Source organism: Protopterus annectens, chromosome 13.part0 (assembly GCF_019279795.1).
Source record: "Protopterus annectens isolate FY-2018-M chromosome 13.part0, PAN1.0, whole genome shotgun sequence".
NCBI lineage: Eukaryota > Metazoa > Chordata > Ceratodontiformes > Protopteridae > Protopterus > Protopterus annectens.
The window spans coordinates 564,260,072-564,285,738 of NC_056747.1; the positions used below are offsets into that span (position 1 = coordinate 564,260,072).

Sequence of the window (25,667 nt, forward strand, 5' to 3'; positions counted from 1 at the left end):
TCTACCCAGATCCGAAAAAACACGAAACCGAGGCTTCAATAGTTACACCCCATATGGACAGGGATTCAAGAATTCTTTGCCTGGGCAAAAGAAAGGATGTCACAGCTACAAAAACAGAGGTGATACTTGACTCGTTGTCTGCTAAACAACCTAGTTTTTAAGTAATATACAATTATAGTAGCGTTAATTTGACTGCCGCACATGCTGAACTTTTTAGTAGAGGATTTATTTTTGTACCTAAGTCAGAAAGTTGACCTGCCTAGGTTAATTTGCGATTTAAAGCTGTATACACGGAATCTAAATTTAAAAGTAATACACAAAGATGAGGTTTTGTTTCAAGATGTGCCAAATAGTGCTTTTTTACGCATTACGAGTTCTTTTAACACGGAAATGCATCCTACATTAGAATGTTTGAGAAGATACGCAAAGTGGACTTTAGATATTTATTTAATCTCCCTAACCACCAGTTTTGCCAGGATAATTTGTCTTACAATCAATATTGTTTACTGAAAGAAATAAAATATTATGAACATGTGAGATTTATGCAACTTGATAAAAGGTGGAGGCATTATAGCAATGGATTATAATGATTATATTCAATGAATGTATGCAGTGTTATATCAGGATAACTCTGTAGAAGCTTCTGTTAGTGAAGTTAATGTTGCTTTTAAGAATATAGATTATTGTCTATTTGATATGATGACAAGGACAGATTTCACCAATGGAATATGATGATTATCCAAAAACTTCAACTATATTTGGCATGCCCAAAATTCATAAAGATTTGCGTGACTCCCCTTTATGTCCTACTGCTGAGTCAAGAAAACCTAAAACTAGTTATATTACACGGTTCATAGATTCCCAGTTTAAACAAGATGTACAGAGTAGTCCACACATGTGGGGATTCCTGGCAGTTTAACTTCATGTAATCATTTGATGCCTTATAGAGATGGTGCTTTTCTCACCATCAATGTGAAAGATTTGCAGTGGTTCTCAGAATTCATGTCTACTAAGTTTCATTATAACCAGGACAAGGCCAACACTTTACATCATTTGATGAAGTTGGTTTTAAATAATAATTATAATTTACTTTGATGGACAAATATTTAAGCAGTTAAGAGGGATGGCCATGGGGGCAGCCTGTGGTTCATTTTATGCCAATATCATCATGGGAATATAATTTTTTGTTTAACAGTCCACTTTATTCATTCATTTCTATGTATATTAGATATCTTTATTTATTACTTGGATAGGAACTAAGGAGTAGATTTTTCCTTTTATTGATTATATTAATAGTACTACATCTTTTTTCAATTTACATATACAGTCGATTTTTTTAAAGTATAGCATACTTGGATGTGTATTTGACTAAAGTTCCTGGTGATTATGGTCTTAAGTCGACTATTTATAGAAAGCCGACATACTCCAATAGTTATTGACATTATTCGAGTAGTCACCCTTATGTTAAACGAGGGGTTGTAAAGGGTCAGATGGTACAAACTGCCGGTATGGTCTCTGAGGATGGAATCTTTATTAATGAATGCAATTATTTACAACAAATGTTTTTAAAAAGGGGATATCCTGGTGATCTTGTAATCAGAACCAAGTCTGAAGTAACTGTACACAAAGTTTGAATGTACCTTTATTTCAGATGGATTTTACATCAGGTTATTTTATTGCTCAAAATGGATATGAGGATGGAGCGGTCCTTATGGGGTTTTCATTCCCTACAATACCACAGTTTGGCCAGGGTTTAGTTATTAGAACTCACGGGGTTTTTTTTTTTTTTTTTTTTTTTTTTTTTTACAACTTATAACACGAACAGTTCTTTGATTTCAGATATTGTTGCCAAAAACTGGGACCTGATAAATGGGGATCAGGATATTTCTGTATGTTTAAGGGAACACCGTAATATTATACTTAGGAAAGGTTTGAATCTGAAGAACTTACTTTAACAGCCAAGGGGAAATAAGGCAGTTGGTAAGATGACTCAATATGGGATCTGCCATCAGTGTAGAGACGTGAATCCTGTGACTTTGGTACAAGCTGGGGAGAAACACAACTATCTCTGGTCGGTTTAGTTGTTATTCTCGAGGGGGGGGGGGGAATCAATACTGCAAATTGTACACAATGTAGAGTCTTATATGTAGGTAAAACTGAGTGGAAACTGTTCCAGAGAATATATGAACATATGTAGGATTTAACTAATTAGAAAGATACCAATGCATTATATAGACATATCAGACTTTTTTTCCAATCATGAGTTTAAATTTGCGGTTTTACAACAGGTGGTTAGGAATCCAAGAGGGGGTTTCTGGAAATTTGTTTTAGAACAGAGAGAGTTATGGTGGTAGATCTTTATGAATGCGTGCCGCGCCCCCCCCCCCCCCGACTTAATGATGCTACTTCCATTACGATCCTTCTGAAACTTAAAGCCTTGGATACATAACTTTAAAGTTGTGTCACTTTAATGTTAACTTCATTTTATGGTGTTGAATTCTGACAATTTTACTTGGTTTTATGGATTTGTAACCTAGTTCATTTGAAGAGAAGCATGTTATTTTTAGGATTTGATTTATATGGTGATTTCTCATTTATTCAATTTTGTCAGTAGGGATTGGCTAATTTGTATTTGAATGATACGCAACATCCTTTAATGAAAGTATACAATGCAATGATGGTATTCTGAACATTGTCTAAAGACTTTTAGCTATTACTAAACAAAAGCGCTTACTAAAACATAGAGTCTTATTTTACACGTTCTATAAAAGTTATTCATTTCATGCTCGGGAGTGTTTTTTTATTGTTTTTTTGAGGTAAAGTCGTTTTTAGTTCGTAGAACTTGCATTCCCTGAAGCATTAACTAGACAAAACATATTAGAGCTTCAATGCAACAAAACCGGTTCATCCTGTTCCATGAAGTGTGTGCTCTAGTCTTAGTTCAGCTGTTCAAAAAAAGAAACAAGAACCCTAAGTGAAAGCTTTCAGACTGCGTGTCTAAAAGCTTGAAGATTTACAAGACTTTTTAACTTAAAAAGTTTGTGCTTGTGTGATTTATGCTTTTCTCTGCTGAAGTAGATGTTTCATCACCCAAATCAACACAGGAAGACACTTTTTGAAAGAGTGGTATACACATGAAAGTTCTTCTGAGGGGAGAAGCTTTTAAAGAATTAAGCAATGTTAAAGTGTTTGAAATTTTGCGCCTGAAATCAACATAAATGGAAAAGGCTGAAGTGTTGTACTTGACACAGACAAATTAGCCATTCGGTCCATTTATACGTGGGAGCAAATCTGTTTACAGCAGGTTCACTTGCTAATCACAGAAACCAGAAGTGAATGGGCCTACACCAAATTACAAGCAAAGCTGACAAAAAGAATGGCAAACACCTGAAAATATCTGCAAAAAAATACAGGAGGGAGTCGATTAGCTGAACTAATTGGGACCTAGGTTAATTCGGATAATCAAACTGTTCAGATACTCCAACATATAATTGAACCTTATTAAACAAAAAAATAAATAAACTTCTAAAATCTTGTTTTCTCTGTACACAGGGACTAACCAATTCAGCGATTCCAGTGGACAATGAAGAATATTTTTCACACACGAGTTGGCTACAAGCTCAAAAAACACACACAAGCGAACACACTTTTGCATATTCAGACTTTATGATTTTTCCTACCCGAAAACTTTGGAAGGCTGCATTCAGATAATCGACACTCTACTGTAAAGGTAACATTCCGATCTAAATAACAGAAACAAAATCTTTTACCTAGAATAAAGTCATTCCTTGACAGCCCCAACAGAAGCAACAAGCGGCCATTTGCAGAGCCATTAAAGAGCTTCATAATGAGATGGTAATAGACAGGCAAGAGGATGCTATGCGCATCATGGAAAGGGATGTAGTTAGTAGACTAGAGAACTTATGTACTCCACAGTCATATGGACTATGGCATTAAGTACCATTAATTTTTATTTTTGTTGCATCTTTCGGCTTTTCCCGGTTAGGGGTCGCCACAGCAGAACTCCGGTCCGCTAATGATTGGCAGTAGATTTTTACGTACCGACTTGCCAGGCCTGACGCACAACCTTCAACGAAGGTACGCCCATTCATGCACGTCTCCACACAGAAGACGCTTTAGCGGACAATCGAACAGGACAACATCTTACTGTGAGGCGACAACGCTACCGCAGCACCACCACCATTAATTTCTATACTGAAGTTAAAGGATATCAGAGATGTTACTGCCTTAACTCATTACATCCAAGTGCCACCTGCAGAGGAGTCTGCAGTTAACTCCTGCCGACTCCCATAGGCGTCAAATACTGCTTGTTCATACTGGCATCAATAATTCCAAAACCATGCTAAGTACAACATTTTAAAATATTTCATCTTAAAGCTAACACAATGGCAAACTCAACTGCATTAAATGTCTGACATCTGTCTAGTGCAGGTAAAGATATATTAACTGTTGTTTTTATGGTATTAAATTTATACAGATATGATTTTCACATTTTTCTAAATATTTCAACAACCAAGTAACAGAACTCCTTAGCCTCATATGAAAAGCTCTCAGCTAGACAAATAAAAATGATGCTGACAGCACATGCATAACTTGAGTAGTTGCGATATTTTAAGTCGTTTACAAAATATTACAAATGTAGTCACTGTGTTTACTGTGGCTTATTAAATTCAGTTTAAGACCTAGAACCTAAAGAATATTACCACTATAAACAGTTTGCGCTGAAGGGTTTGCCATTTATACTTCTTTCATAACCCCTATGGTTCCAGAGATATGAACATTTGTTTGAAATATGAGGACAATTTGATTCTGTCAAAAGGATTAGGTAGCGTTATCACCTCACAGCAAGAGGTACACTCGTTCGATTCTCGGCTGGAGAGCCTTCTGTGTGGAGTCTGCATGCCCTCCCTGGGGTAGAGTAGCGTTCGATAGACATGCGTGAATGGGCATTCCTTTGTTGAAGGTTGGGCTGACTGGCAACTCGACACTGTAAAAAAGAAATCTGCTGCCAATCATTAGCGGACCAGAGTTTCGCTGCAGCGACCCCTAACCGGGAAGAAGACGATGAACAAGGAGGAGGATTAGGTTCTGCCCATTGGAAGTTACAAGGTAAACTTCCTGAGCTCCACTGGGGTGAATGAGTTAAAAGTGGTGATCTAAAAAGATGCACAAACCCAAAGAACAAATATACACTAAAAACAAAGGATAGAACAAGTAAGTATGGCAAGGATAACAGAAACAAGTCAATTTACTAAACAAACTACTGCACTTTTTATCTTGGCTCATTTCAGTCACAGACCAAAACAATATGAAAGGTTACAGCACACACAAACATAAGTCAACAGATTTAAAAGTATTGTACAAAACAACAGATTAAAAAAAAACACAACTTACCAGTCTCTTATTTTTGCTAAAAATTAAACGACTACCTATCCAAACACCAATGATAACAGCAACAGAGGAGTAAATGTAGAATCGACTGTGCCATAACCACCACAGGGAAAACGAAAGCAAGTAATTCCATGAACCTTCAAGAACATCTGCAAACACAAATTTTACAAATTATACAATACCTCTATATTTCAGTGTGCTTTCACAAATAAGATGTTCAACTATTTGACTTCGGGCACCACCTTCAAGCAATATAGCAGCTGTGCAGTGTGCACAAAATAAACAGTTAAAAAACACCCAGTTTATGACGGGGGGGATTAAATTTCAACTTCACTGGACTTTCAACAGCGAATATAGTCAAACAGTGAAATACTACAAATGGCTGTGAACCATAAAAAAACAGTTCACACACATTCTACTTTCGAACAAGGATTTGCAATTTCAAAATGTTTGACAGACTAGAAGGGACTGAAATCCTTTCACTTTCTGAAGAAAATAGGATACGCAAAATTATACAACCACCTTTAAAAATTGATCACAAGACTAAGTTTATTAAAGTCACAAACCTCAGATGGAAAACAAACCATTAGACAGCATATGAAAATGATACACAAGTTAAAATATACAGTGATGATAGTAGTAACACAAACTTAATATGGAAAACAAAAGCAAGGTTAGCATCAAACATTCGTAAAATAATCTAGCATCAAGGGACGTTAACACTCTTACATAACTAAACAGCACAGCAGCGTTAGCAGCAGGATATGCAGCAAACTACAATACAATAAGAATGACATCACATTGTCTGAGTGAAGTTCACAAAGAATACAATATGCACAGCTTAATATACAGGGAATGAATATCACACTATAGTGAGTATAACAAGATGGTCATACAGTAAAGGCAAGGCAAAAAACTGCAGCGCACATATTACACAAGAGTACAGAAAGTAGACTGGAAATCTTATTTATCGTAGTCTCCTGAAAAGCTGAATCAGTTTAAGTTCTGAATATACATAAAGTTTCTCAAATAACCCAAAATAAACACAAATTTTAGACTTAACCTTCTGCATTTACAGTTTGTGGTTCGTTTTTGCTTTCTTGGTTATTTTGCACCTTCGCCATTTACATTTTAGACTAATCGTGCACAGTGCAACTCAGGATGTTACAAATTTTTTTTTTTTTTTTTTTTTTTTTTTTTTAACTATACAGTAGGTATACACATACATGGTTGAGTGTGTGTGTCTGCACACACACACACACACACACACACACACACACACACACACACACACACACACACACACACACGTATCCTTCCCATACACACACGCAGATAGGTACACATGTAACATTACATGTTTTATCTATGTAATTATCTGTGCGCATGTGTGTAGGAGGATACATGCATGTCTGCATGTACACATGTATTATATACATACATGTGCTTATTTATGTGTGTGTATATATTATATATAAATAAAATGATGCAGGTTTAAAAATTCTTAAGGTGTTAATTGACAATCATTCCAGGTTACAGTCACTTGGGGATCAAATTAAACATTTCAACGATAGCATCATTTCTCATCTTCACTTCGAATAAAGAAAAAAATGACTGGATAACACTCTATGCCAAAACTGCATGCCATGCTGCCACCATTGCACTACGTAAAAAAAAATGCTGACAGATTGGCATCAATATCAAAAATAATACTGCCTACTCTCCACCTAAATTTAATAATCGTTACAATAAAATGCATCATCTGGGCATCAAGATCACAATACAGCGCATCCTACCACTAAAAATGCTTCAGGGCATTACAATCACAATGCAGTGGTTCCTGATTCTAAAGTACCATCAGCCCAAATTAGATCTCCTCTTTCTACAGATGCCATCACTCATGTTTCTACCATTTTCAAGGAAAAGGATTCCTCTGGTCTATCCAGTGTTAATAAAAATTCCACTGTCCGAAATATTATGTTGTCTCCTCCCCCCTCAACAAGCAGAGTTTTTCTACAGAATTTTTTATCCAGCAGTGCACACATTTCAGGCAAAGGGAGAGGGACAATGAAAGGAAGAGAAACAGACAGAAGCAGCAGTCGTGCAACAGAAGGAGGAGAGTTTAGATTCTGTACAGACAGTTATTTGAAACACCAGTGCAGTATTTCATTTGACTAGCAAACCTTTAGACACAAATATAATTTCAGTTCTAGAAAAAGGATTCGATTTTATTCCAGCACAATGTGCTACTGTTACAGATGTAGTACTTGACTTAAAATTGTACATTAAAAAGCTCAATTTGAAACCAGGTTTTTTTCAATAATTGTAATTTTACAGTTGACAGTGCAGAACATAATTCTGACAGCAGCTTGGTTAATGTTTCACACACAGGTAGTAGTGCCACTAATATGTCGCACAGTAACCCTTTGTCCCAGTATTTGTCTCAGTGACAGGTTTTATTAGTGACTAACAAAGATATCAGTGACAACATTCTTAGGAGAAGCATTTTTAACCCGACACTTCATTCCTCACAATGGTTTTCTCTAAAGTATGTATGGCTGAAATCAGAAAGGTTTAACCCAGCAAACCAAGCGTTAAATTATTTAATCTTAAGCAGTTGGAAAGAAAAGCTCTTCAACAGATTTGTAGAGATCCTTTGGTCAGAGTCATGAAAGCTGATAAAAGTGCTGGTATTGTAGTGATGGACAACATGGTTTAAACCCGTAAGATGGAAGTTACTTTGAGTAATTGTAGCTTGCTACAGATCACCAACCATGCCCCAAGATTATCACTACACCTTTCTAAACATACTGGAAAATACTGAGATACAACCAAACACCCTAATACTGGGTGATTTCAACTACCCTGCCAATAATTGGGAAAACTGCTAGTGTACCAACACCTTTGCCCAACGGTTCTTGGAATACATACATTCCAACGCCTTGGATCAACTAATCCTTAGTCCCACCAGGGGCTCCAATATCCTAGAGCTGGTCATTACCAACATGGGAAATTGAAGCTCCACACCTATGGCCACCCCCTCATTGGTCAGGTCTGACCATAAGCTTATCACCCTTGACATCCACATCCCACCCCCACCCACCAGTAAGGAAACCTCTAAAAAAAACTTCTCCAAAGCCAACTTCATGCTACTCAAGTCAGAAGTAACCAACTTCATGACACCCATGCAGACGGGAACTGAAAGTTCGACTGTTAAATCCTGCACTAAGGCACTGTATGAGCACATCCACTCGTGCAGGAATCGTGCCATCCCCAATAGAACCAAGACTCTCTCCTCCAAAAAAAAAAAAAAAAAAAGGAAGCCAATCTGGTGATTCCTTGCCATAAACAAAATTTATAACAAAAGGAAGAAACTGTTGCAGAAAAGAGGAAAATCCCAGGATGCAAAAAGCTCCCTTACCAGTCTCAGTAAGTAGCTGAGATCCCTCATAAAATCCTCCAAAGCTAGTTACGAAAATACAATTGCCAAAGATTCCAAAGAAAACCACAAGGCATTGTATAGCTATGTCAAGAATCTATTAAATATACCCATCCCAAGGATATTGCCAATAACCTGGCAGATCAATTCAGTGCAAACTTCATCACCCCCTCAACCCCTAAAGGGCCCTTCTCAATACCGAAAGATTGCCAAATTCCAGTAAGAACGGCCACAAACGTAAAAAAATGCACTCTCCAAAGCTAAGAATACAGCATCCACGGGACCAGACGACATCCCAGCCTGTGTATTACATGAACTATAAAATGAACTGGCACTCACCTAAGTGTCATGTTTAATCATAGCCTCACCTCAGGCTTCGTGCCCACTGAGTGGTGCACAGCTACAGTTATCCCACTCCACAAGAAGGGAATCCACCTTGGATCCCAGGAACTATCGCCCCATCAGACTGATGAGCCTGATCTGCAAGGTCATGGAATGTATAAACAAAGACATTAGCAACCTTCAAACACCGGACCCCATGCAGTTTGGGTTCGTGCAGGGCCGATCTAGTCTCCTGAACCTGACTGACTTATTCTAATCAGTCGCTATCTGGACCTCTTCAAGGCCTTCAACACCATCTCCCACTCTGGAATCATAGATAAACTTACTAAGCTGGGCATTAATCCCTGTATCACTCAATGGGTTGCCAACTGGCTTACTGACAGAACCCACACTGTAAAAGTAGCAGACTCCAAATCCAGCTCCAGACAAGTGGAGAACCTCAGGGTTCAGTCCTGGGACTGCTCTTGTTTGGCATCTACTTCTCTGAAATACAGGCCAACACTAAGGACTCTGGCTAACAAAGTTCGCAGATGACTCCAAACTGGGAGCCATTACTGAATCCCCAAATGATGTAGATACTCTACAAAAGGGCTTTACAGAAACAGATGCTCAGTGCCAGAGCCATGGGCTCAAGCTCAATGCCAAGAAATGTTTAGTTATCCCCTTTGGAAAAAACATGTACCTGTGAATTACCACATAGGTGGCAGTATACTAAACACCGAAAGTGTGATAAGACTTGGGGACAGGTGGACCGTGGTCTCGCCTTTGATAACCACATCACCAGAAAAGTCAGGAAATCCTTCTATGTGGCACACCTCATCACCAAGGGCTTTTCATCCAGAAAAAAGGAGGTCATTGTCCCACTGTACTCATCCCTCATTAGACCCATTACAGAATACAACGCCCGTTTGGTATGTACCTCTCAAGACACCTGCAACAACTGGAAAGGCCACAGAAATACCTCACTAAAAAAGAATCGCAGGCCTAAAGCAGATGCCCTATGCTGACAGTCTTAAAAAATTCCACCTATACTAGATATATATATATATATATATATATATATATATATATATATATATATATTTTACACATATATCACACACACACACACACACACACTGCATATAGTCTACTCAGAGGCGATCTTTGCTTAACATACAAGGCCATGTCAAACCCAGAGCAGTTGGACATGCTACACAAAGAAAACCCAATTCCTCAGAGAGACACTCTCCACGGATCTGAACCTTGTCATCACAATGAACAAAACATGCTGGAGGGATAGGTTCCTGACCCAGAGACTCCTGACCCAGAGATACCCAGACTCTGGAATAGACTGCCCATACATGTCAAGCAGAGCACCTCTTTGGCCCTCTTTAAAAGGAATCTTGATGACTGGATGGGATATAGGAAATTCACCCTGGGGATCATGCCAGTCGCCCTGCTAGACAGGGGTCCAGGGAAGTAAATACTGTGGGAAGAAATAGCCAGGGAATTGTTATGGCTAGGCTTGTATAGGCCCTATGGACGATAGCCTAGTACCAACCTATGAACCTATAACAAAAACTACAACATCGTCAAGCCAAATGACATCTTGCTTAAATTCCAGGAAATTGATCGCATTCTTGTGGAACTTTGTAATGACAACTTTCTTTCAAGTCATGAATTGGAGTTCATGCAAGTAACTAATCCATGTCTGGGGAGAATGTTTGGGATTCCCAAGATACATAAAAAATATGTCTGATCCAGCTCTTAGGCACATTGTTTCATGCAAGAAAACCAAATCTGAATTTAATTGCTGAATGTCTTGATTTTCATTTAAACTGCATTGTTAAGTCTTCTCTGTTTTACTTAAAGGACTCTTGGGAATTCTTAAACCAAGTCTTAAATTTTGTCAATGAATACGACAATCTGCCTCATCCTATTAGATGTCTTTTTACTTCTTACTCTTGACATTGTAGCCTTGTATCTTAGTACTCCACACAAAGAAGGTATTAGCTTGGTGGAAAGATACTTCACTATTCATGTTAAGATTGAACCACAGAAAGCTAGAACCCCATGTAGAGTGCTACAGACTGAAAATAAAGTTTTTTGTCTAAAACAATGAGAAAATCTATTATCAGAAAAAAAGGTGTTGCCATGCGAGCTAAAATGGCTCCAGCACATGCCAACTTAGTGCATTGGAAGCAAACAACCTTATTAACTTGGAAGGTTACAAAGTCCGGCTGCATACACATTTTACCGATATTTTTTTTCTGTGGTTAGGTTCCCACTCAGATCTTGAAGCTTTCATTATTATCATCAGGGATAGCACCTCTTTCCTTGATTTTACTATTTCAGGCATTGGTCAAGAAGTGCATGTTTTAGACATTACTCTATTGATGTCTTACATGACTGTTTTTGCTCCACGATTTATCTTAAAGACACCTTCAAAAACAATTACCTGGATTACAGTCAACATCCCACCTTTATAAACAAGAATATTGTAAAATGCTAATATGTACGCATCAGCAGACTCATTAGTGAAGACAGCATGTTTTTTATTTATTTTATTTTTTTAAAGAGAATGTGAAATTCTCAAAGGACTTTTTTTTTTGAAAGAAAAAACTACCCTGTAGATTTCATCTACCCTTACAGGCATTCTCACCACCAACCCATTTTAAAGAATAGGTTTGCTAGTATCCGCAAAAATCAGGTCATTGACCGTTCTCGTTTTCCACTACCAATCTCTTCAGATTCCAACAACATTAGACAATGAATCACCACAAACAGGAGCATAATTAATGTTAACCAAGAACTTTGCAGAGATTTGGGTCTCACTCCCTCTTTTTTTTTTTTTTTTAAAACAAAATTTGTTTAAATCTTTTTGAATCAGAGAAAAAATGGTACAGTTTGTAGATTCCTAATAATGCAAGCATGTTCTCATGTGGTCATTGTATTTGCTGTAAATACATTTTAGTGGAAGATCAGCTCTTTCTGTCAGCACAGAGTTTTACCCTAAATTTTAAAGAAGTATTCAATTGCGCTTTCGGGGTGGCCACGGTGGTGCAGTGGTTAGCGTTGCCTCCTCACAGCAAGAAGTTCTCTGGTTCGATCCTTGGCTGGGGGTGCCTTCTGTGTGGAGTCTGCATGTCCTCATTGTGGTTGCGTGGGTTTCCTCCGGGTGCTCCGGTTTCCTCCCACATCCCAAAGACATGCTGTAGGTGGACTGGACACTTTAAATTGGCCCTAGGTGTGACTGTGTGCGTGTGTGTGCCTTCGGTGGAAGGTTGGGTGCCGGGCTGGCAACTCGACACTGTAAAAACTCCACTGCCAATCATGAGTGGACAGGTGATCCGCTGTGGCGACCTCTAACTGGGAAAAGCCGAAAGAATAAGATTCAATTGCGCTTTCACTTGTACTGTTTACATTGCGATTTGCTCATACTGTGGATCACTCTACATTGGTAAGACTATTCATAAGCTTAGTGATAGAATAAAGGAACATTGCAGAGTTATTAGAATCTCTGACTTTAAAAACGCTTTAGCCAATCTTAGCTTTATTTGTTCCCAGTTTTCATGTTTTAATTTTTCTGTTCTTCAGAGAGTTTTTGTGCCCTTTGACAGTAATACCTTGCTTGAGGTTAAAGGACTACAGTGGCAGGTCAGGCTGCATGCTGACATGCCCCCTGGACTGAATGGTAATTTAAACATAAAATGTTTATGCAAATGGACTAGATAACTCATTACCAACATTGTGGGAGGAGCTCTCTCGTATTTTAGGCTGTTTGCTTTTGAATTTTCACTCATATTTGAATACCAAATGATTTTTGATGAAGTTTGATAAACGAAGAACTAAAGTGCTCAAATCAGAAGTTTGTTTTCTAGTTCTTTTTCCTTCCTTCATTTTTATACATATATATTTTTTTATTATGTATATTAGACATTAAATTGGCTGTAGGTATGCACGTGAGGGAGTGCTATGAAAGAATTATTGTGGTAGGGCTAACCACCCGGCAGGATAAACCTTGGGTCGAGATGATTGTCACTGCTGAAGTGACACCTTGACCCATGTGCAAAAATGGGAAAAGGGGTTGATAAATATATATTATATATATATATATATATATATATATATATATATATATATATATTATACACACACACACACACATATACTTATACACACACAAAAAAACATATGCTTATACCCATAGTTATTAAAAAAAAAAAAAAATGTAATGTCTATGGGTAGCACAGTGGCACAGCAGATAGGGCTGTCATCTCACAGCATGAGGTTCCCTCGCTGGTTTGATTCTTGGCTGGGGTACCTTCTGTGCAGAGTCTCTTCCAGGTGTTCTGGTTTCCTCCCACATTCCAAAGACAAGCAGTAGGTGGACTGGGCACTCTAAATTAACCACAGGTGTGCATGCGAGCATGTAGTCTGGAAAAAGTACTGTGGCAGGGACAGCCACCTGGCAGTGTAAACCCTGGCTCTAGTTGATTGTCACTGGAAGAGAAGTGACACCCCAAGCATGTGTCTAAAAATGGGAAAAAAAAGGGTTGTGGATGAATGGTCATATTATATCGACATGTACACACAAATATACACACACTTTTAAGGATCAGTTTATATCTGTGTCATACAAGTGTGTGTATGTGTGTGTGTGTGTGCGCGCACAGAACTACAAAAAAATAGAAATGAAAATGCAAAATTAAAAATGCTGAATTTTAAAACAGAATATACTGTGGCACTGAATTATTTAAAACTAAATATTAGAATTAATGCGTGTAATGCAGATCCCTATAACATAATATGGGTATGCCTCCTACATTTCCCAACATTAAAATATATCATCATCATAACCATCACCATACAACTAAGACTACACTGCACTGTAGCATCCAGTGCCTCTGGTGCATATAGACAACACAGCCACCACCACATTTTATGTTTAATTAGTGCTTGATTTTTACTCCTTTTGGTAAATTCATCTTTTATTTCACAATACCTCATCATGGCAATGTATTCTCTACCTATTCAATTGCATCGACTGCCAAGGTTCTGGGAATTTCACATTTTCATTTATGTATGGGTGCATATGTAATTCTATATTGCATACTTGTACTTTCCTGCCCAGGGACAGAAAATACTTTGTGAACCACTAATGGCAGAGTTGACTAATGTGATATTGAACATACAATACTTATTTGTCCCAAAGAAAATAACGTTAGATTTATTATTTTAATAGAATGAAATAAAAGAACTTCCAGTAATTCAAAGGTATCAAAATCTACTGAAATTTTGGAACTCATGCAAACCTAATGATATCTTGCTGAAAAGATTCTATGGCCATAACTGCTGCAGCTGAACAATATCCTTTTCACAAAGAAACTCAGACACAACATGAAGGAACCCACAACAGTTAAGAAAATGTAATCCCTTTATTGAATCATCACTTAAGACATAGGCAAACCTACATTTATATGGAAGAAAAAACATATTAACATGCACCCACGTACATACATCACTTAGTCTAACATTACATAAATTCCTCACTTCCTGCCTTCCCTTAAACCCCACTCCTCCTCCTCCAGATAATTATTCTGCATGTATTGTCTCCACAGTTTCCATTTATTTCTATATAATTTGCTCCTACACTTTTCCAGTTTTTTTTTCTTGGTTACAATTGGTTTAGACTGTGTGCCATTGTCTAGCAATTCCTTCTTTGGTAGCTGCCAGAATTAAACTTAACATGGTCCTACTATGTGTCTAGGCAGTTCAGATCTTGTATCCCAGCATAAAATAATAATTTCCTTAGTCACACCCATTTTCACTCCCAATATTTCTGACAGTACTCTAAGGAATTCTTCAAGTCTAATAACTCATTACACTCCCAAAACGTATGTCCCCAGTAACCTCTCTCTTCCCAATCATACCTGCAACATTTGCTATCAACCCAAGGAAAAATTCTTTGGAGTCTGTGTAGGTATTTTTACACCCCTAAGCAAACAATTTCAAGCAAAAATACTACATTTTATAGATTTTGCTGCATACTTGGGAGCCATACGTATGTCTTCCCATTTTTCTATTGCAAATTGCTTATTCAATCTTCTCAATCTTTTCTAACCACCTCTGATTGATTCCTACAGTTATCATGCAATTTTATATGCCTACTGAAGACACCTTCACTAACAGTTTCTGTTCTAGTATCAACTAAAAACTCTACCAGAGCAGGTTATTCACTTAGGATCCCCCTATTCCTTTTTTCTTTGTCTACACTCCGACTCTAGTCCCTCACAAGGAAGGCAGTCTATGGCCTGCAGTTCATATATCTTCTTGATCTTTTTCCATATTACTTTTCAGTATCTAGTTATTTGCTTCCAATACCTTGGTTCCTTTGCCAGTTTTTTTCCATGAAATTCCACCCCCTCTTGCCTATGCTCTGTACCCATAACTGCAGTTATCCCTATCAGCAAAATCCCCTCTCTCCATTCTCAAGCTGGCTTAACTCTTAGTATACGTTCAGCTACCTTATGAATATATTCCTTATCATCCCTTTCCACTCTGAATCATAACTTTTTGCTTGTGTTATGTACAGGAGACTTAACTGTGTACCTGTAAATATCCCTTCAAATTAGGTAATCCTAAACCACCTTAGTCTACTTGAAGGATCAGTTTATCACATTTGACCCTTGCTTTCTTCCTCTCCCAAATAAATTCCTTCAACTCTTTACTGTCCACAATTTTTGTCTGATCTGTATATAAAACTGAAGGGACTAAACATTTCAGTGCTTGTATCTTGCTATCCATAAAACAAGAACTACCAGTTTCTCTGTTTTTGTATTATCTTTTGTCTAATCTCTTCCCACATAATCCTTAGCTGACATAACAGAAGCCTTTTTAATTCATACTCCCTAAACATTTCATTTTATTATTTCCCCATAAATATGGGTATTGCTAAACTAATTCATGTCTGGGTATATAATTTACAGCTACAGCCTTTGTTTTATCTTCATTAAATTTTCAATCTGAAAGTACTTGAAACTGTCTCAAAATGTTCCACACCACCAATCAATGTCCTTTTCTGGTTTTATCAGGTACAAAATAATACTGCCTACAAAAGACATTTTTCTTTACTATCGTACTATTTATATCATTGATTTTTTTTCTTCTGAAATGTTCCTTTAATTTTCTTTGTCAATGACTCTCGATATAAAGCAAACAACAAAGGGGAAAGAACAGCCCTACCTGGATTCTCTGTTCAGACAACTAATCAGAAAGGAACTTTCCCACTTTAATTCTTGCCTACCCCCTGATATACATTCCTAATTAACTGTATTATTGTATTAGGGAATGTAAATGCTTCCATTGCCCACTCAAAATCCCAGCTTACTCCAAATTCTCTCTCTTCATAGAGACCCACCAACAGTGGTACTTTCTTACATTCTGCTTCCCTCTGGATCATAAGTGTTCTGTTAATGTGGTCAAATGCTTGCATCTCTTCCACAAAACCATACTGACCCACAGCTAACAATTTTGACAACACCTTTGCCATTCTTCTACTATTACAGACATGAAAATTTTATATAAGCATAGTTTAAAAATTGAAATGAGTCTATATGAAGTTGAGTCTGATAGGTTTCAGGAATTCTAGCCACTGCAGCCTTCTTCCAGGATACTGGAGCTTCTTTTTAAAATCCTGTTGAACAAAATTATGCAGATCTTTATCAATTTCTTCTCTCTATATTCCTGTTAAAGTTTACAAGGTAAATCTGTCACTGGACACTTTCCTGAAGATTGATTACAGGTCAGTTTTTATCATCTTCTCTCGTCTTCATTTTTAACTGTTGAGCCTTATCTACCTCTAATCTTGGAATTTCTGTAATCTCTCTAACATTTCTAAGGGATCACTGGTTATTTTTCTCGTTATAGGCACCCTAAGTTTGGCCAACAACCCTTTCTACTTTCTGTTGCCTAAGTTGACGTGCCAAAATTTTTTATGCTATGGTGTTAATCAAAAAACAGTTGCTCAACAGCAATCTTTCTAAACTCATGCATATTATTTGGATACTCCCTTATTTTCTCTTTAGCACTCTGCAGTTGTCTTACTTCATGTTCCGAGAGATTCCCCCTTATTCTACAATAACTTCACATTTGTCAGCCACTGAAGGATTCCTGTTACTTAGTTGTTGTGTTGTGTCTTTTCGGCTTTTCCCGGTTAGGGGTCGCCACAGCGGAACTCTGGTCCGCTAATGATTGGTAGTTGATTTTTACATGCAGAGTAACCAGCCCTGACGCACAACCTTCAACGAAGGTACATCCATTCACGCATGTCTTCATGCAGAAGACGCTCTAGCTGAGAATCGAACCGGACAGCGTCTTACTGCGAGGCGACAATGCTACCGCACCACCACTAGACCATATTACTTTTTAATGTTTACCCTATTTTTAAATTCCACTTTAATTTTATCCCATTCACCAGCTAAATTTCCATCCTCCCTAGAATAATTTCCACTACCCATTCTTAAAATTCCTCTCTTTTTAATAGGTAGGTGGGAAAGTGCCAGTGTCTCATTTTTACTTCATCACCCTGCATTTTTATCTTAGTTTTTATTGGCACATGATCTGAAATAGTTATTGGATGTGTGTCGATACTTTCAACTAACTGCACATGTTCTATGGAATATATACTTCCATCTACTAAAGCATAGTTATTGTACCCTGGTGAAAATTTTAATTTGCTCAGAGTTCCTACTACTGAATTCACGTCTTCATATGCAACTATCACTGATGAGCCTCACCCTCATTTCATACACCCTTACGTATAGACTACACAAAACCGCTTTACTACATGACATCCAATTCATATTATGAAATGCTTTATACAAATGCTGTAAATCACAAAAATGGTCTTAATGTATTTTGTTTTCTTTTAAGTGGTCTTCTAAAAACATAAATGACAGAAGTGGGGTCTATGCTTTTCAGTCAACCCACAATTTTATCATCAACAAAAGTCCAAATCTTTCTCATCCACATTTTCTTGTAAGCCACATTTCACAAATTGATTGATGCTTTAAAATCTTACCGTTATTCACCAGTTTGAGTTCCTGGTTCATCTCCATCTTCCGTCAGCCTCTGGTTCAAGTCCAAGGTACTCTAGACTTGAAAATGTTTCACTGGCAAAGTCTCTCTATGATTTACTGTCAGAAGAATGAGAAACAAAGTCCCCTTTTTTGCTGGGTTACATTTTTGGACAGAAGTTTTATTTCCTCCTTAGCCTGTTCTGCATCAAAAATGTATTTGATCTTCCGGGGTGGGGGGCTATTCTTTAGACAGCTGGATACAGCCAGTTGAATCTCACACCTGCCTCTCGACATTTCCCAATTGCAAGAAATAAATTTACTGTTCTGCCCGACGTGGAGTAAATAAATAATTTCCCACAAAACACTTCCTTTCCAACTTTTAGTTCTTTTGTCCTTCTGCCACAGTTTTGTCAGAATCAACTCTTTCTGCTGGTAGAATTGCATCTTTACTGTTAGAGGTCTTGGTCGCTTTCTCATGGCCAAGTTTGGAACACACACACAATAAAGTAATGTCTTTCGGCTTTACCTGGTCAAGGGTCGCCACAGCGGAACTCCGGTCCGCTAATGATTGGCAGTGGATTTTTACAGTGCCGAGTTGCCAACCCGATGCCCAACCTTCAAGGAAGGCACACCAATTCATGCACGCACCTACCTGCATGTCTTTAAACATCACTTGACCATGGGGAGGACATGCAGACTCCACACAGAAGGCGCTCCAGCCGAGAATCGAACGGGAGAACCTCTTGCTGTGAGGCGACAACGCTAACCGCTGCACCACCACAGCATTCCACAGACACACACAAACACACACACACAATGAGCCCTTTCAATCTGTTAATCCTGCTGGGGAAAACCAGTCCAGTTACTTATTTGTGCTTTCATAAAATTAACAGTGTATTCCTTCCAGTTTCCCTGGTACAGCTGAAAACCTCAGGGTTTACCTACGTGCTCTTTCCTCTAATGCTACCATTTCTGAAACATCTCTTCCTTAGCATTTTCATACATCAGCAATCCAGATGAGGCAGATGATCTGGATTTCAATCTCCTGTCCATTAACATTTTATATGGCAAGATACTGGAGTTCCTGTAATGAAATGTTCATACACTGAAGTTAAGAGATGATAGTCACAGCTTTGGATGCAGCTCATTCTCATGAGATTGTTTATTGTGTGGATAGTTCTCTTTACCTGCCATTTATTACACAGTATGACTAGATGCCACACACACACAAAATCTGAATTTCAGACTTTTGCTTTAGAGTATGCTTTGCTAGGATTTTTGGTCTCTTCACTTGACTTGCCACAGACACAGTCTATGGAATTTCCCACATCTACACTAGCAATTCTTTTCCGTTTGTACATTTTTAAGACTTCATCTATAGAAAACTAGTTTATTCACTTGTAAGGCCACAGCTCACACAAAACTCTTACTGTTATCTACTTGCACACAACAGCTAGTACTTCTATAATAGTACTTTACTGTAGGTGCATCAAGGACTAGTTTCTTGACCTTATAAAAATCCTTTACTGTTTAAAGATGCAATTCTCAGTTATCTTACACTGCTTTCTTAGAGGCCTCTCAAAGATGTTCAGTAAAAACTTTGCAAGATCCAGCATCCTTCCTATATATTTCTGTAATGTCTGCATATCTTCTAGCTTTACATGTACTCAGCTGCTCACCCCCCCCCCCCCCAAAAGGCTTCATACCATAGGAAACTAGAATATCACTCATGCAATCCACAACTCTCTCTCTCTCACATTAACTCATTCCCTCCAATGGAGATTTGGAAGTTAGCACTGTAACTTCCAATGGGCACAGCCTAAACTTTGATAAAATCAGATTATGTCCTCATGTTTCAGGAACCAAAGGGGTTACTAAAGAAGTATTCAAGGCAAACACTCCAGTGCAGACTATTTTTATAGTAGTAGTAGTATTCTTTAGTTTCTATGTTTTAAACTAGATTTTGTAAGTCACAGTAAACAAATTTATACTATTTTGTAAACAACTTACAATATCTCAGCAAACACTCAGGTTACACACACAGTTAGTAGCATTTTGTTCATGCAGTTAAGGGCTTTTATCAGGCTAAGCAGTTATTTCTGTGCTACTCAGCTGTTGAGATATTTAGAAAATCGTGAAATTTATGACAATATAAATTATTATATGAATAGCAATTATCTCTTTACCCACACTAGACAAGAGGTCAAAAAATGCAATTTTGTTTGCTATTGTATCAGCTACAAGATGAAATGTGTTAATACTTTGTATGCAGCATGATTTTAAATTTATTAAATGCAAATATGAACAAGCGACATATGATGCTTAGTGGTGTCACCAGAATGGAACTGCAAAAACACCTACAGGTGTCATCCAGCTGTAATGAGTTCTATATTTCAGTCCTAACTAAATTACATTGTCATAAGCCCATTTGCAAGAGGATAGAGACCCAACTACAACCCAGGTGACCAGGGCTCAATTAGCAGTACCAGCACTGCAAAAGCCAGGTAGGGAAGATGAGAAGTGAAGCAAATAAAGCAGCATAGCCAGTTTACCTCTCTCTTTGAGGAAGGGAGTTTTAAGCACAAGGGGATGGATATATTCTTTCAGTGCAGATCATGGAAAACTACCTCCCATTCTTTTAAGCTGGTGGGTGTCCCTCGAGGAAGTAAAACATCCAGTGTGGTCAACCTACTGCATGCCACCTTCTTCAGCAGAAGCAGGCATGGACAGGGATGTAGGGCTTAAATGCAAAAAATCTAAACCATCCCTGATGGCTACTAAATAATGGCTCCACTTGGCTGACTCTCGCCCTCAGTGACAGGGAATGAATGGCTGAGAGGCGTTGATTGGTAGGCAACAGGGGCAAAACATTGCTTTAATGTGGGATCTGTGCATTTTTAATGTGGGATCTGTGCATTTCTAATCAGATTTCTTATTTTACAATTGCTCTTATTTAACCTGCAATTACAGTGTTTTACCATATTCAGCAGTTATATTAGTGTTAGCTTGCTCTTCCTTTTTCTGACCACAACATTAATAGATTTTTACATTACCTTAGAAGCTATTAATTACCTGTGCAAAAACTCTTCAGAATATCACAGATGTTGATGAAATATCAAATGGAAGTCGCTTTTTTCCTCTTAAATGATTTTTGCCCTTATACCTGCTGACATTCAAACCTCCCCAGCTCAGAAATATGCCAATTTACTCCTCCATGCTGGGCATCCTCAGAAAGGGAATGATTATTTGAAGGGGCTGTTATTCAAGCAACCATGATGGCTGTTTGTGCCTCTATCTTTACCATTTTCCTTTCATTTGCTTACTGTGGGGATGTGGGGTCTTGCCCCACTGTTCATGGTAATCTGACTTTTCCCCCCAAGGTGAGGTCCTATGGAGACTATACAAACTTCCTCAGTTTCGATGTATACAGTGTGCCCATCCCCAATTAAATAGCCTGCATCATGCCAAGTACAAGCTACGGAGGGATTTCTCTGAGACCTAAACCCACTCACTGCTAGCTGGCATGAGTACTCATATGACACGCAGGACTCCTATGCCCTCTCTCAATGTCTGAATGCTTCAACACACACTCCCACCATCACAAGCTTGGAAGAACCAAGCCCATGACTCCTATTCTATGACCACTGGTGTTGCGCAAGACGGTTGGTTGATTAGGATCAAAAATGCATTTCCCACAAATGGGCAAGTTGAGGCAAACCACTCAAGTCTTCCAATGTCCAAGCGACTATAACTCAAGTTACTTGGGTCAAAGTTAGGGCTTCATACACCCATTCCAAGAGCTGGGGTATCGATGGTATATTAAATTGACAAAATTTAGATTAGACTGTTTCATGTGCCAAACACACTAGATTGTATTTAGTATTGAAAATAATTCAGCAACTGATATTCTCGAAATTACCTCCCAAAGGGGCAAGCTAATATGTAATGTATTCTTTTAAAATTTATTCAGATATTGAGAATAAAGACAAATGCAAATTTTGTCTTTCAAATACAAAGACTTCATACTTGACCATTCTGTTCACCCAGATTGCTTCAAAAAACTTTACATTCAGTTTAGTTCCTGTTTTATTCTAACCCTGAGAACTACTGGGTAGTTTGTCTGGAGCATGCTTTGCTAGAATAGCATCAAGACAATTTTACATGGTATTTTTCCCTGTAATCTTCCTAAGGCAGAAAATAAGCAGTCAAACAGATATCGTTACTGCGTGGCATCGTGCCAAAGATGTTCTCCGATACTTTGGGATTGACTAAATGCACGCATTCTGTTTTACACCATGAATTCATTTTACCCTTCCTAGCATCTCACAAGCTCCACAACCGAAAATATTTGAATATTCAGAGACTTCTTTAAATGATACAAGTTGAACAAGAATACTAGACTTTCTAATTTTAAACTTGCATACCTGCAGTTGCCAACATAAAGGTGCCAACTGGTGACCAGGACAGGTTAACACTGCGCACAGCTCTTACTACAGTAACTTTTAAAGTTTATTTTTGGATTAGAAATATTCTTAGAAAACATATATGTTCTGCTTATGTTTCTAGTTACTTCAAACACTTCTGCAGTGTCAGTGGTGTAACAGACAGCACTCTCGCCTTTGGTGCACAAGGCTGTGGATTCTATTCCCACATCATGTAATTTGACTGCAGACACTGCAATGTAGCATAATGGGACACTGACAAGATGTGTCCTCCTTCGTATATCTTAAATCAAAGGTCTCATCTGCCTGAACGGACGATAGCGAAGTCGAGAAAGATCCCATGGCATCTCTAGAAAAAGTGTGTGTAGGGTTTCTTTTTTTTTTTCCTTTACATCACAAAATAAAAATAGAATACAATATATTCCATACATCCTTTTATTATACATTTGACAAAATTTCCTTCTCACATTTAATATTCCTTCCCCTCCCTATCAATATTTTATACTATCATTAAATATCTACATTTTATTAAACAAAACCATGCATATTCATTTTCCATATTTCACATGGTCAAACATTTTACTATCTATTTTTCCAATATTCTGTCTCTACTTTTTTTTAGTAACCATATAAAATATAATTTTAGGGTGCATTTAGAAAAATGGTTAAGGTCTTCACCTCAGACACATGGAGCAGGGTTTGATTCTGACCTTGGGTAAACTGGCTAGACTTAAAATGGCCCTTCAGGGCAGTTAGCTTAGTATTTACCTATGAACCTATTTATGTATTAACTAGCCATATGTCCTCTGTTATTTTATTCTTATAAACCTACTTCCATATTTCTTTAACCCTTTTACATCCTAAAAAGTACTCTGATGTTCCAATTTCCTTACATTTATAACATTTGATCCATCATTTTATAAAGCATTTCTCCCTTTACTTGCAACTTACCCAAATTTATACACTGACAAAAATCCTCAGCTTCCTCATTCTCCTTTAACCTTTATTTCTATCTTTAACAGATATTTTTCATCTTCTCCAAGACTCAATAGAACACCTCTCATTATATTTTTCATACCAAAATCTCTTTTCACATACTCCTTCCATATTTAAATTTCCATACTATTATTTTACTTGACATTGGTATCACTGATACTCTTCTATTCCCTCCATACTTTTTCACTCGTTTTAAACACGTTTATTAAATTAATCACTTATGACATAGTTTTCATTTATATAAATGTTTGCCTATGTCAACATATTCGCAGTTGCAAACATTATACATCACACACATTCTTTTATACAATCATCTAACATTACCCAAATTGCTCAGTTCCTGCCTTCCCTTAAAACCTCACTCCTCCAAACATTACTTTGCATACATTTGTTTCCACAATTTCCATTTTTTTCTATGCAATTTCCTCTTACCCTTTGCTAAGGTATAAAAACACCTATGTAAACACTTCCAAGCAAAAATCCTAAATGTTCTAGACTTTGTTGATTTTTTTTAGGAACCATACATATGTCCTTGTTTCCTTGCGAATTACTTATCCAGTCTCTCTTCCCAATTTTACCTAACATCCTCCAATCGATTTCTATAGTTATCATGCAACATTTTACATGTCCTACTAATTATCCCTTTTTGACAGCAGCTTCTGTTCTAGATTCAGCTAAAAACTCTACCAGAACATGTATTTCACTTAGGATTCCCCCAATAACTTTCTCTTTGACTATACTCCGATATCAGTTCTCGATAGGGAATGTAGTCAATAACCTGCAGTCCAAAGGTCTTTTTAGTCTTTTCCCATTTTATTACCTATCCCTCTCTAGTTATTTATCATCAATACATCGATTCCTTTAACATTTCTCTACAAACTTCTATCCCACTCTTGCCTATTCTCTACATCTCTAACTATAGTCATTCCTATTGATAAACTCTCCTTTCTCCATTCTTGTGTTTACTTCGTTGACTGCTAATTTATGAATATCATATTCTGTGGGGCTGCGGTAGCATTGTTGCCTCACAGTAAGACGCTGTCCGGTTCGATTCTCAGCTAGAGAGTCTTCTCCGTGGAGACATGCGTGAATGGGCATACCTTCGTTGAAGGTTGTGTCAGGCCTGGCAAGCCGGTACATAAAAATCAACTGCCAATCATTAGGGGACCGGAGTTCCGCTGTGGCGACCCCTAACCAGGAAAAGCCGAAAGACAATATTCTGTATGGTTATTGCTATCCTCCTTAAGGATCTATATCCAAAATCCCAGTCTCTCCTTATTTCTTGAGCTACCCCCATTTCATTATCATGTCTTTCCACTTTGCATTATAGTTTGGGTTGGAATTCACTGGAGAAAACTGGCAAAGGATTCAAGGTATTGGGAGCAAGTAATTAGAGGAGGAAGGTAAAAAATGGGAACAGGTCAAAAGATATTTGGACTGCAGACTAGAGACTGCCTTCCATATCAAGGATTGATAAGAGTATATGCAATGAAAAAGAAAGAGGGGTATCCTAAGCGAAAGACAAGTACTGGCAAAGTTTTTAACAGAATCTAGAACGGAAGTTGCTGTTAAAAAGGGATAATTAGTAGGCCATATAAAATATTGCATGGTAACTACAGGACTCAGAGAAAGTTAGAAAGGATTGGGAAGAGAGACTGGATAAGCAATTCACAAAAACACTGGCAGGATACATGTATAGGACTCCAAATATGCAAAGTCAAGATTTAGGATTTTTGCTTGGAAATGCTTGGATAAGTTATTTTTTACCCCAGGCAGAATATAAATAATTTTTTCCTCTGGTAGATTAGAAATATTGGAGGTGTGATGGAGAAGAACGAGGTAACTAGGAACTTATTTTTGAGTGTGTAATTAGCATGTAGGGAATTTTTCTAAAGTCTGCCAGCTCATCTATCAAAAATACTAGGTAAGCAAATTGGTGTTACTAAGGAAATTATTTTTGAGCTGAGATATAGA

At 37.7% G+C, this 25,667-nt stretch overlaps 1 protein-coding gene across 1 annotated transcript in view; it reads right to left on the bottom strand.

Moving 5' to 3' along the window:
- The window catches only part of LOC122787469 (S-adenosyl-L-methionine-dependent tRNA 4-demethylwyosine synthase TYW1-like), a 2,539,581-nt gene that overhangs the window by 2,486,722 nt on the left and 27,192 nt on the right, over window positions 1-25,667 (bottom strand). Inside the window, exon 2 of the mRNA XM_044054205.1 lies at window positions 5,416-5,561. Within this exon, the coding sequence (XP_043910140.1) occupies window positions 5,416-5,561 (146 nt within the window). The remainder of the gene's footprint in view (window positions 1-5,415; window positions 5,562-25,667) is intronic.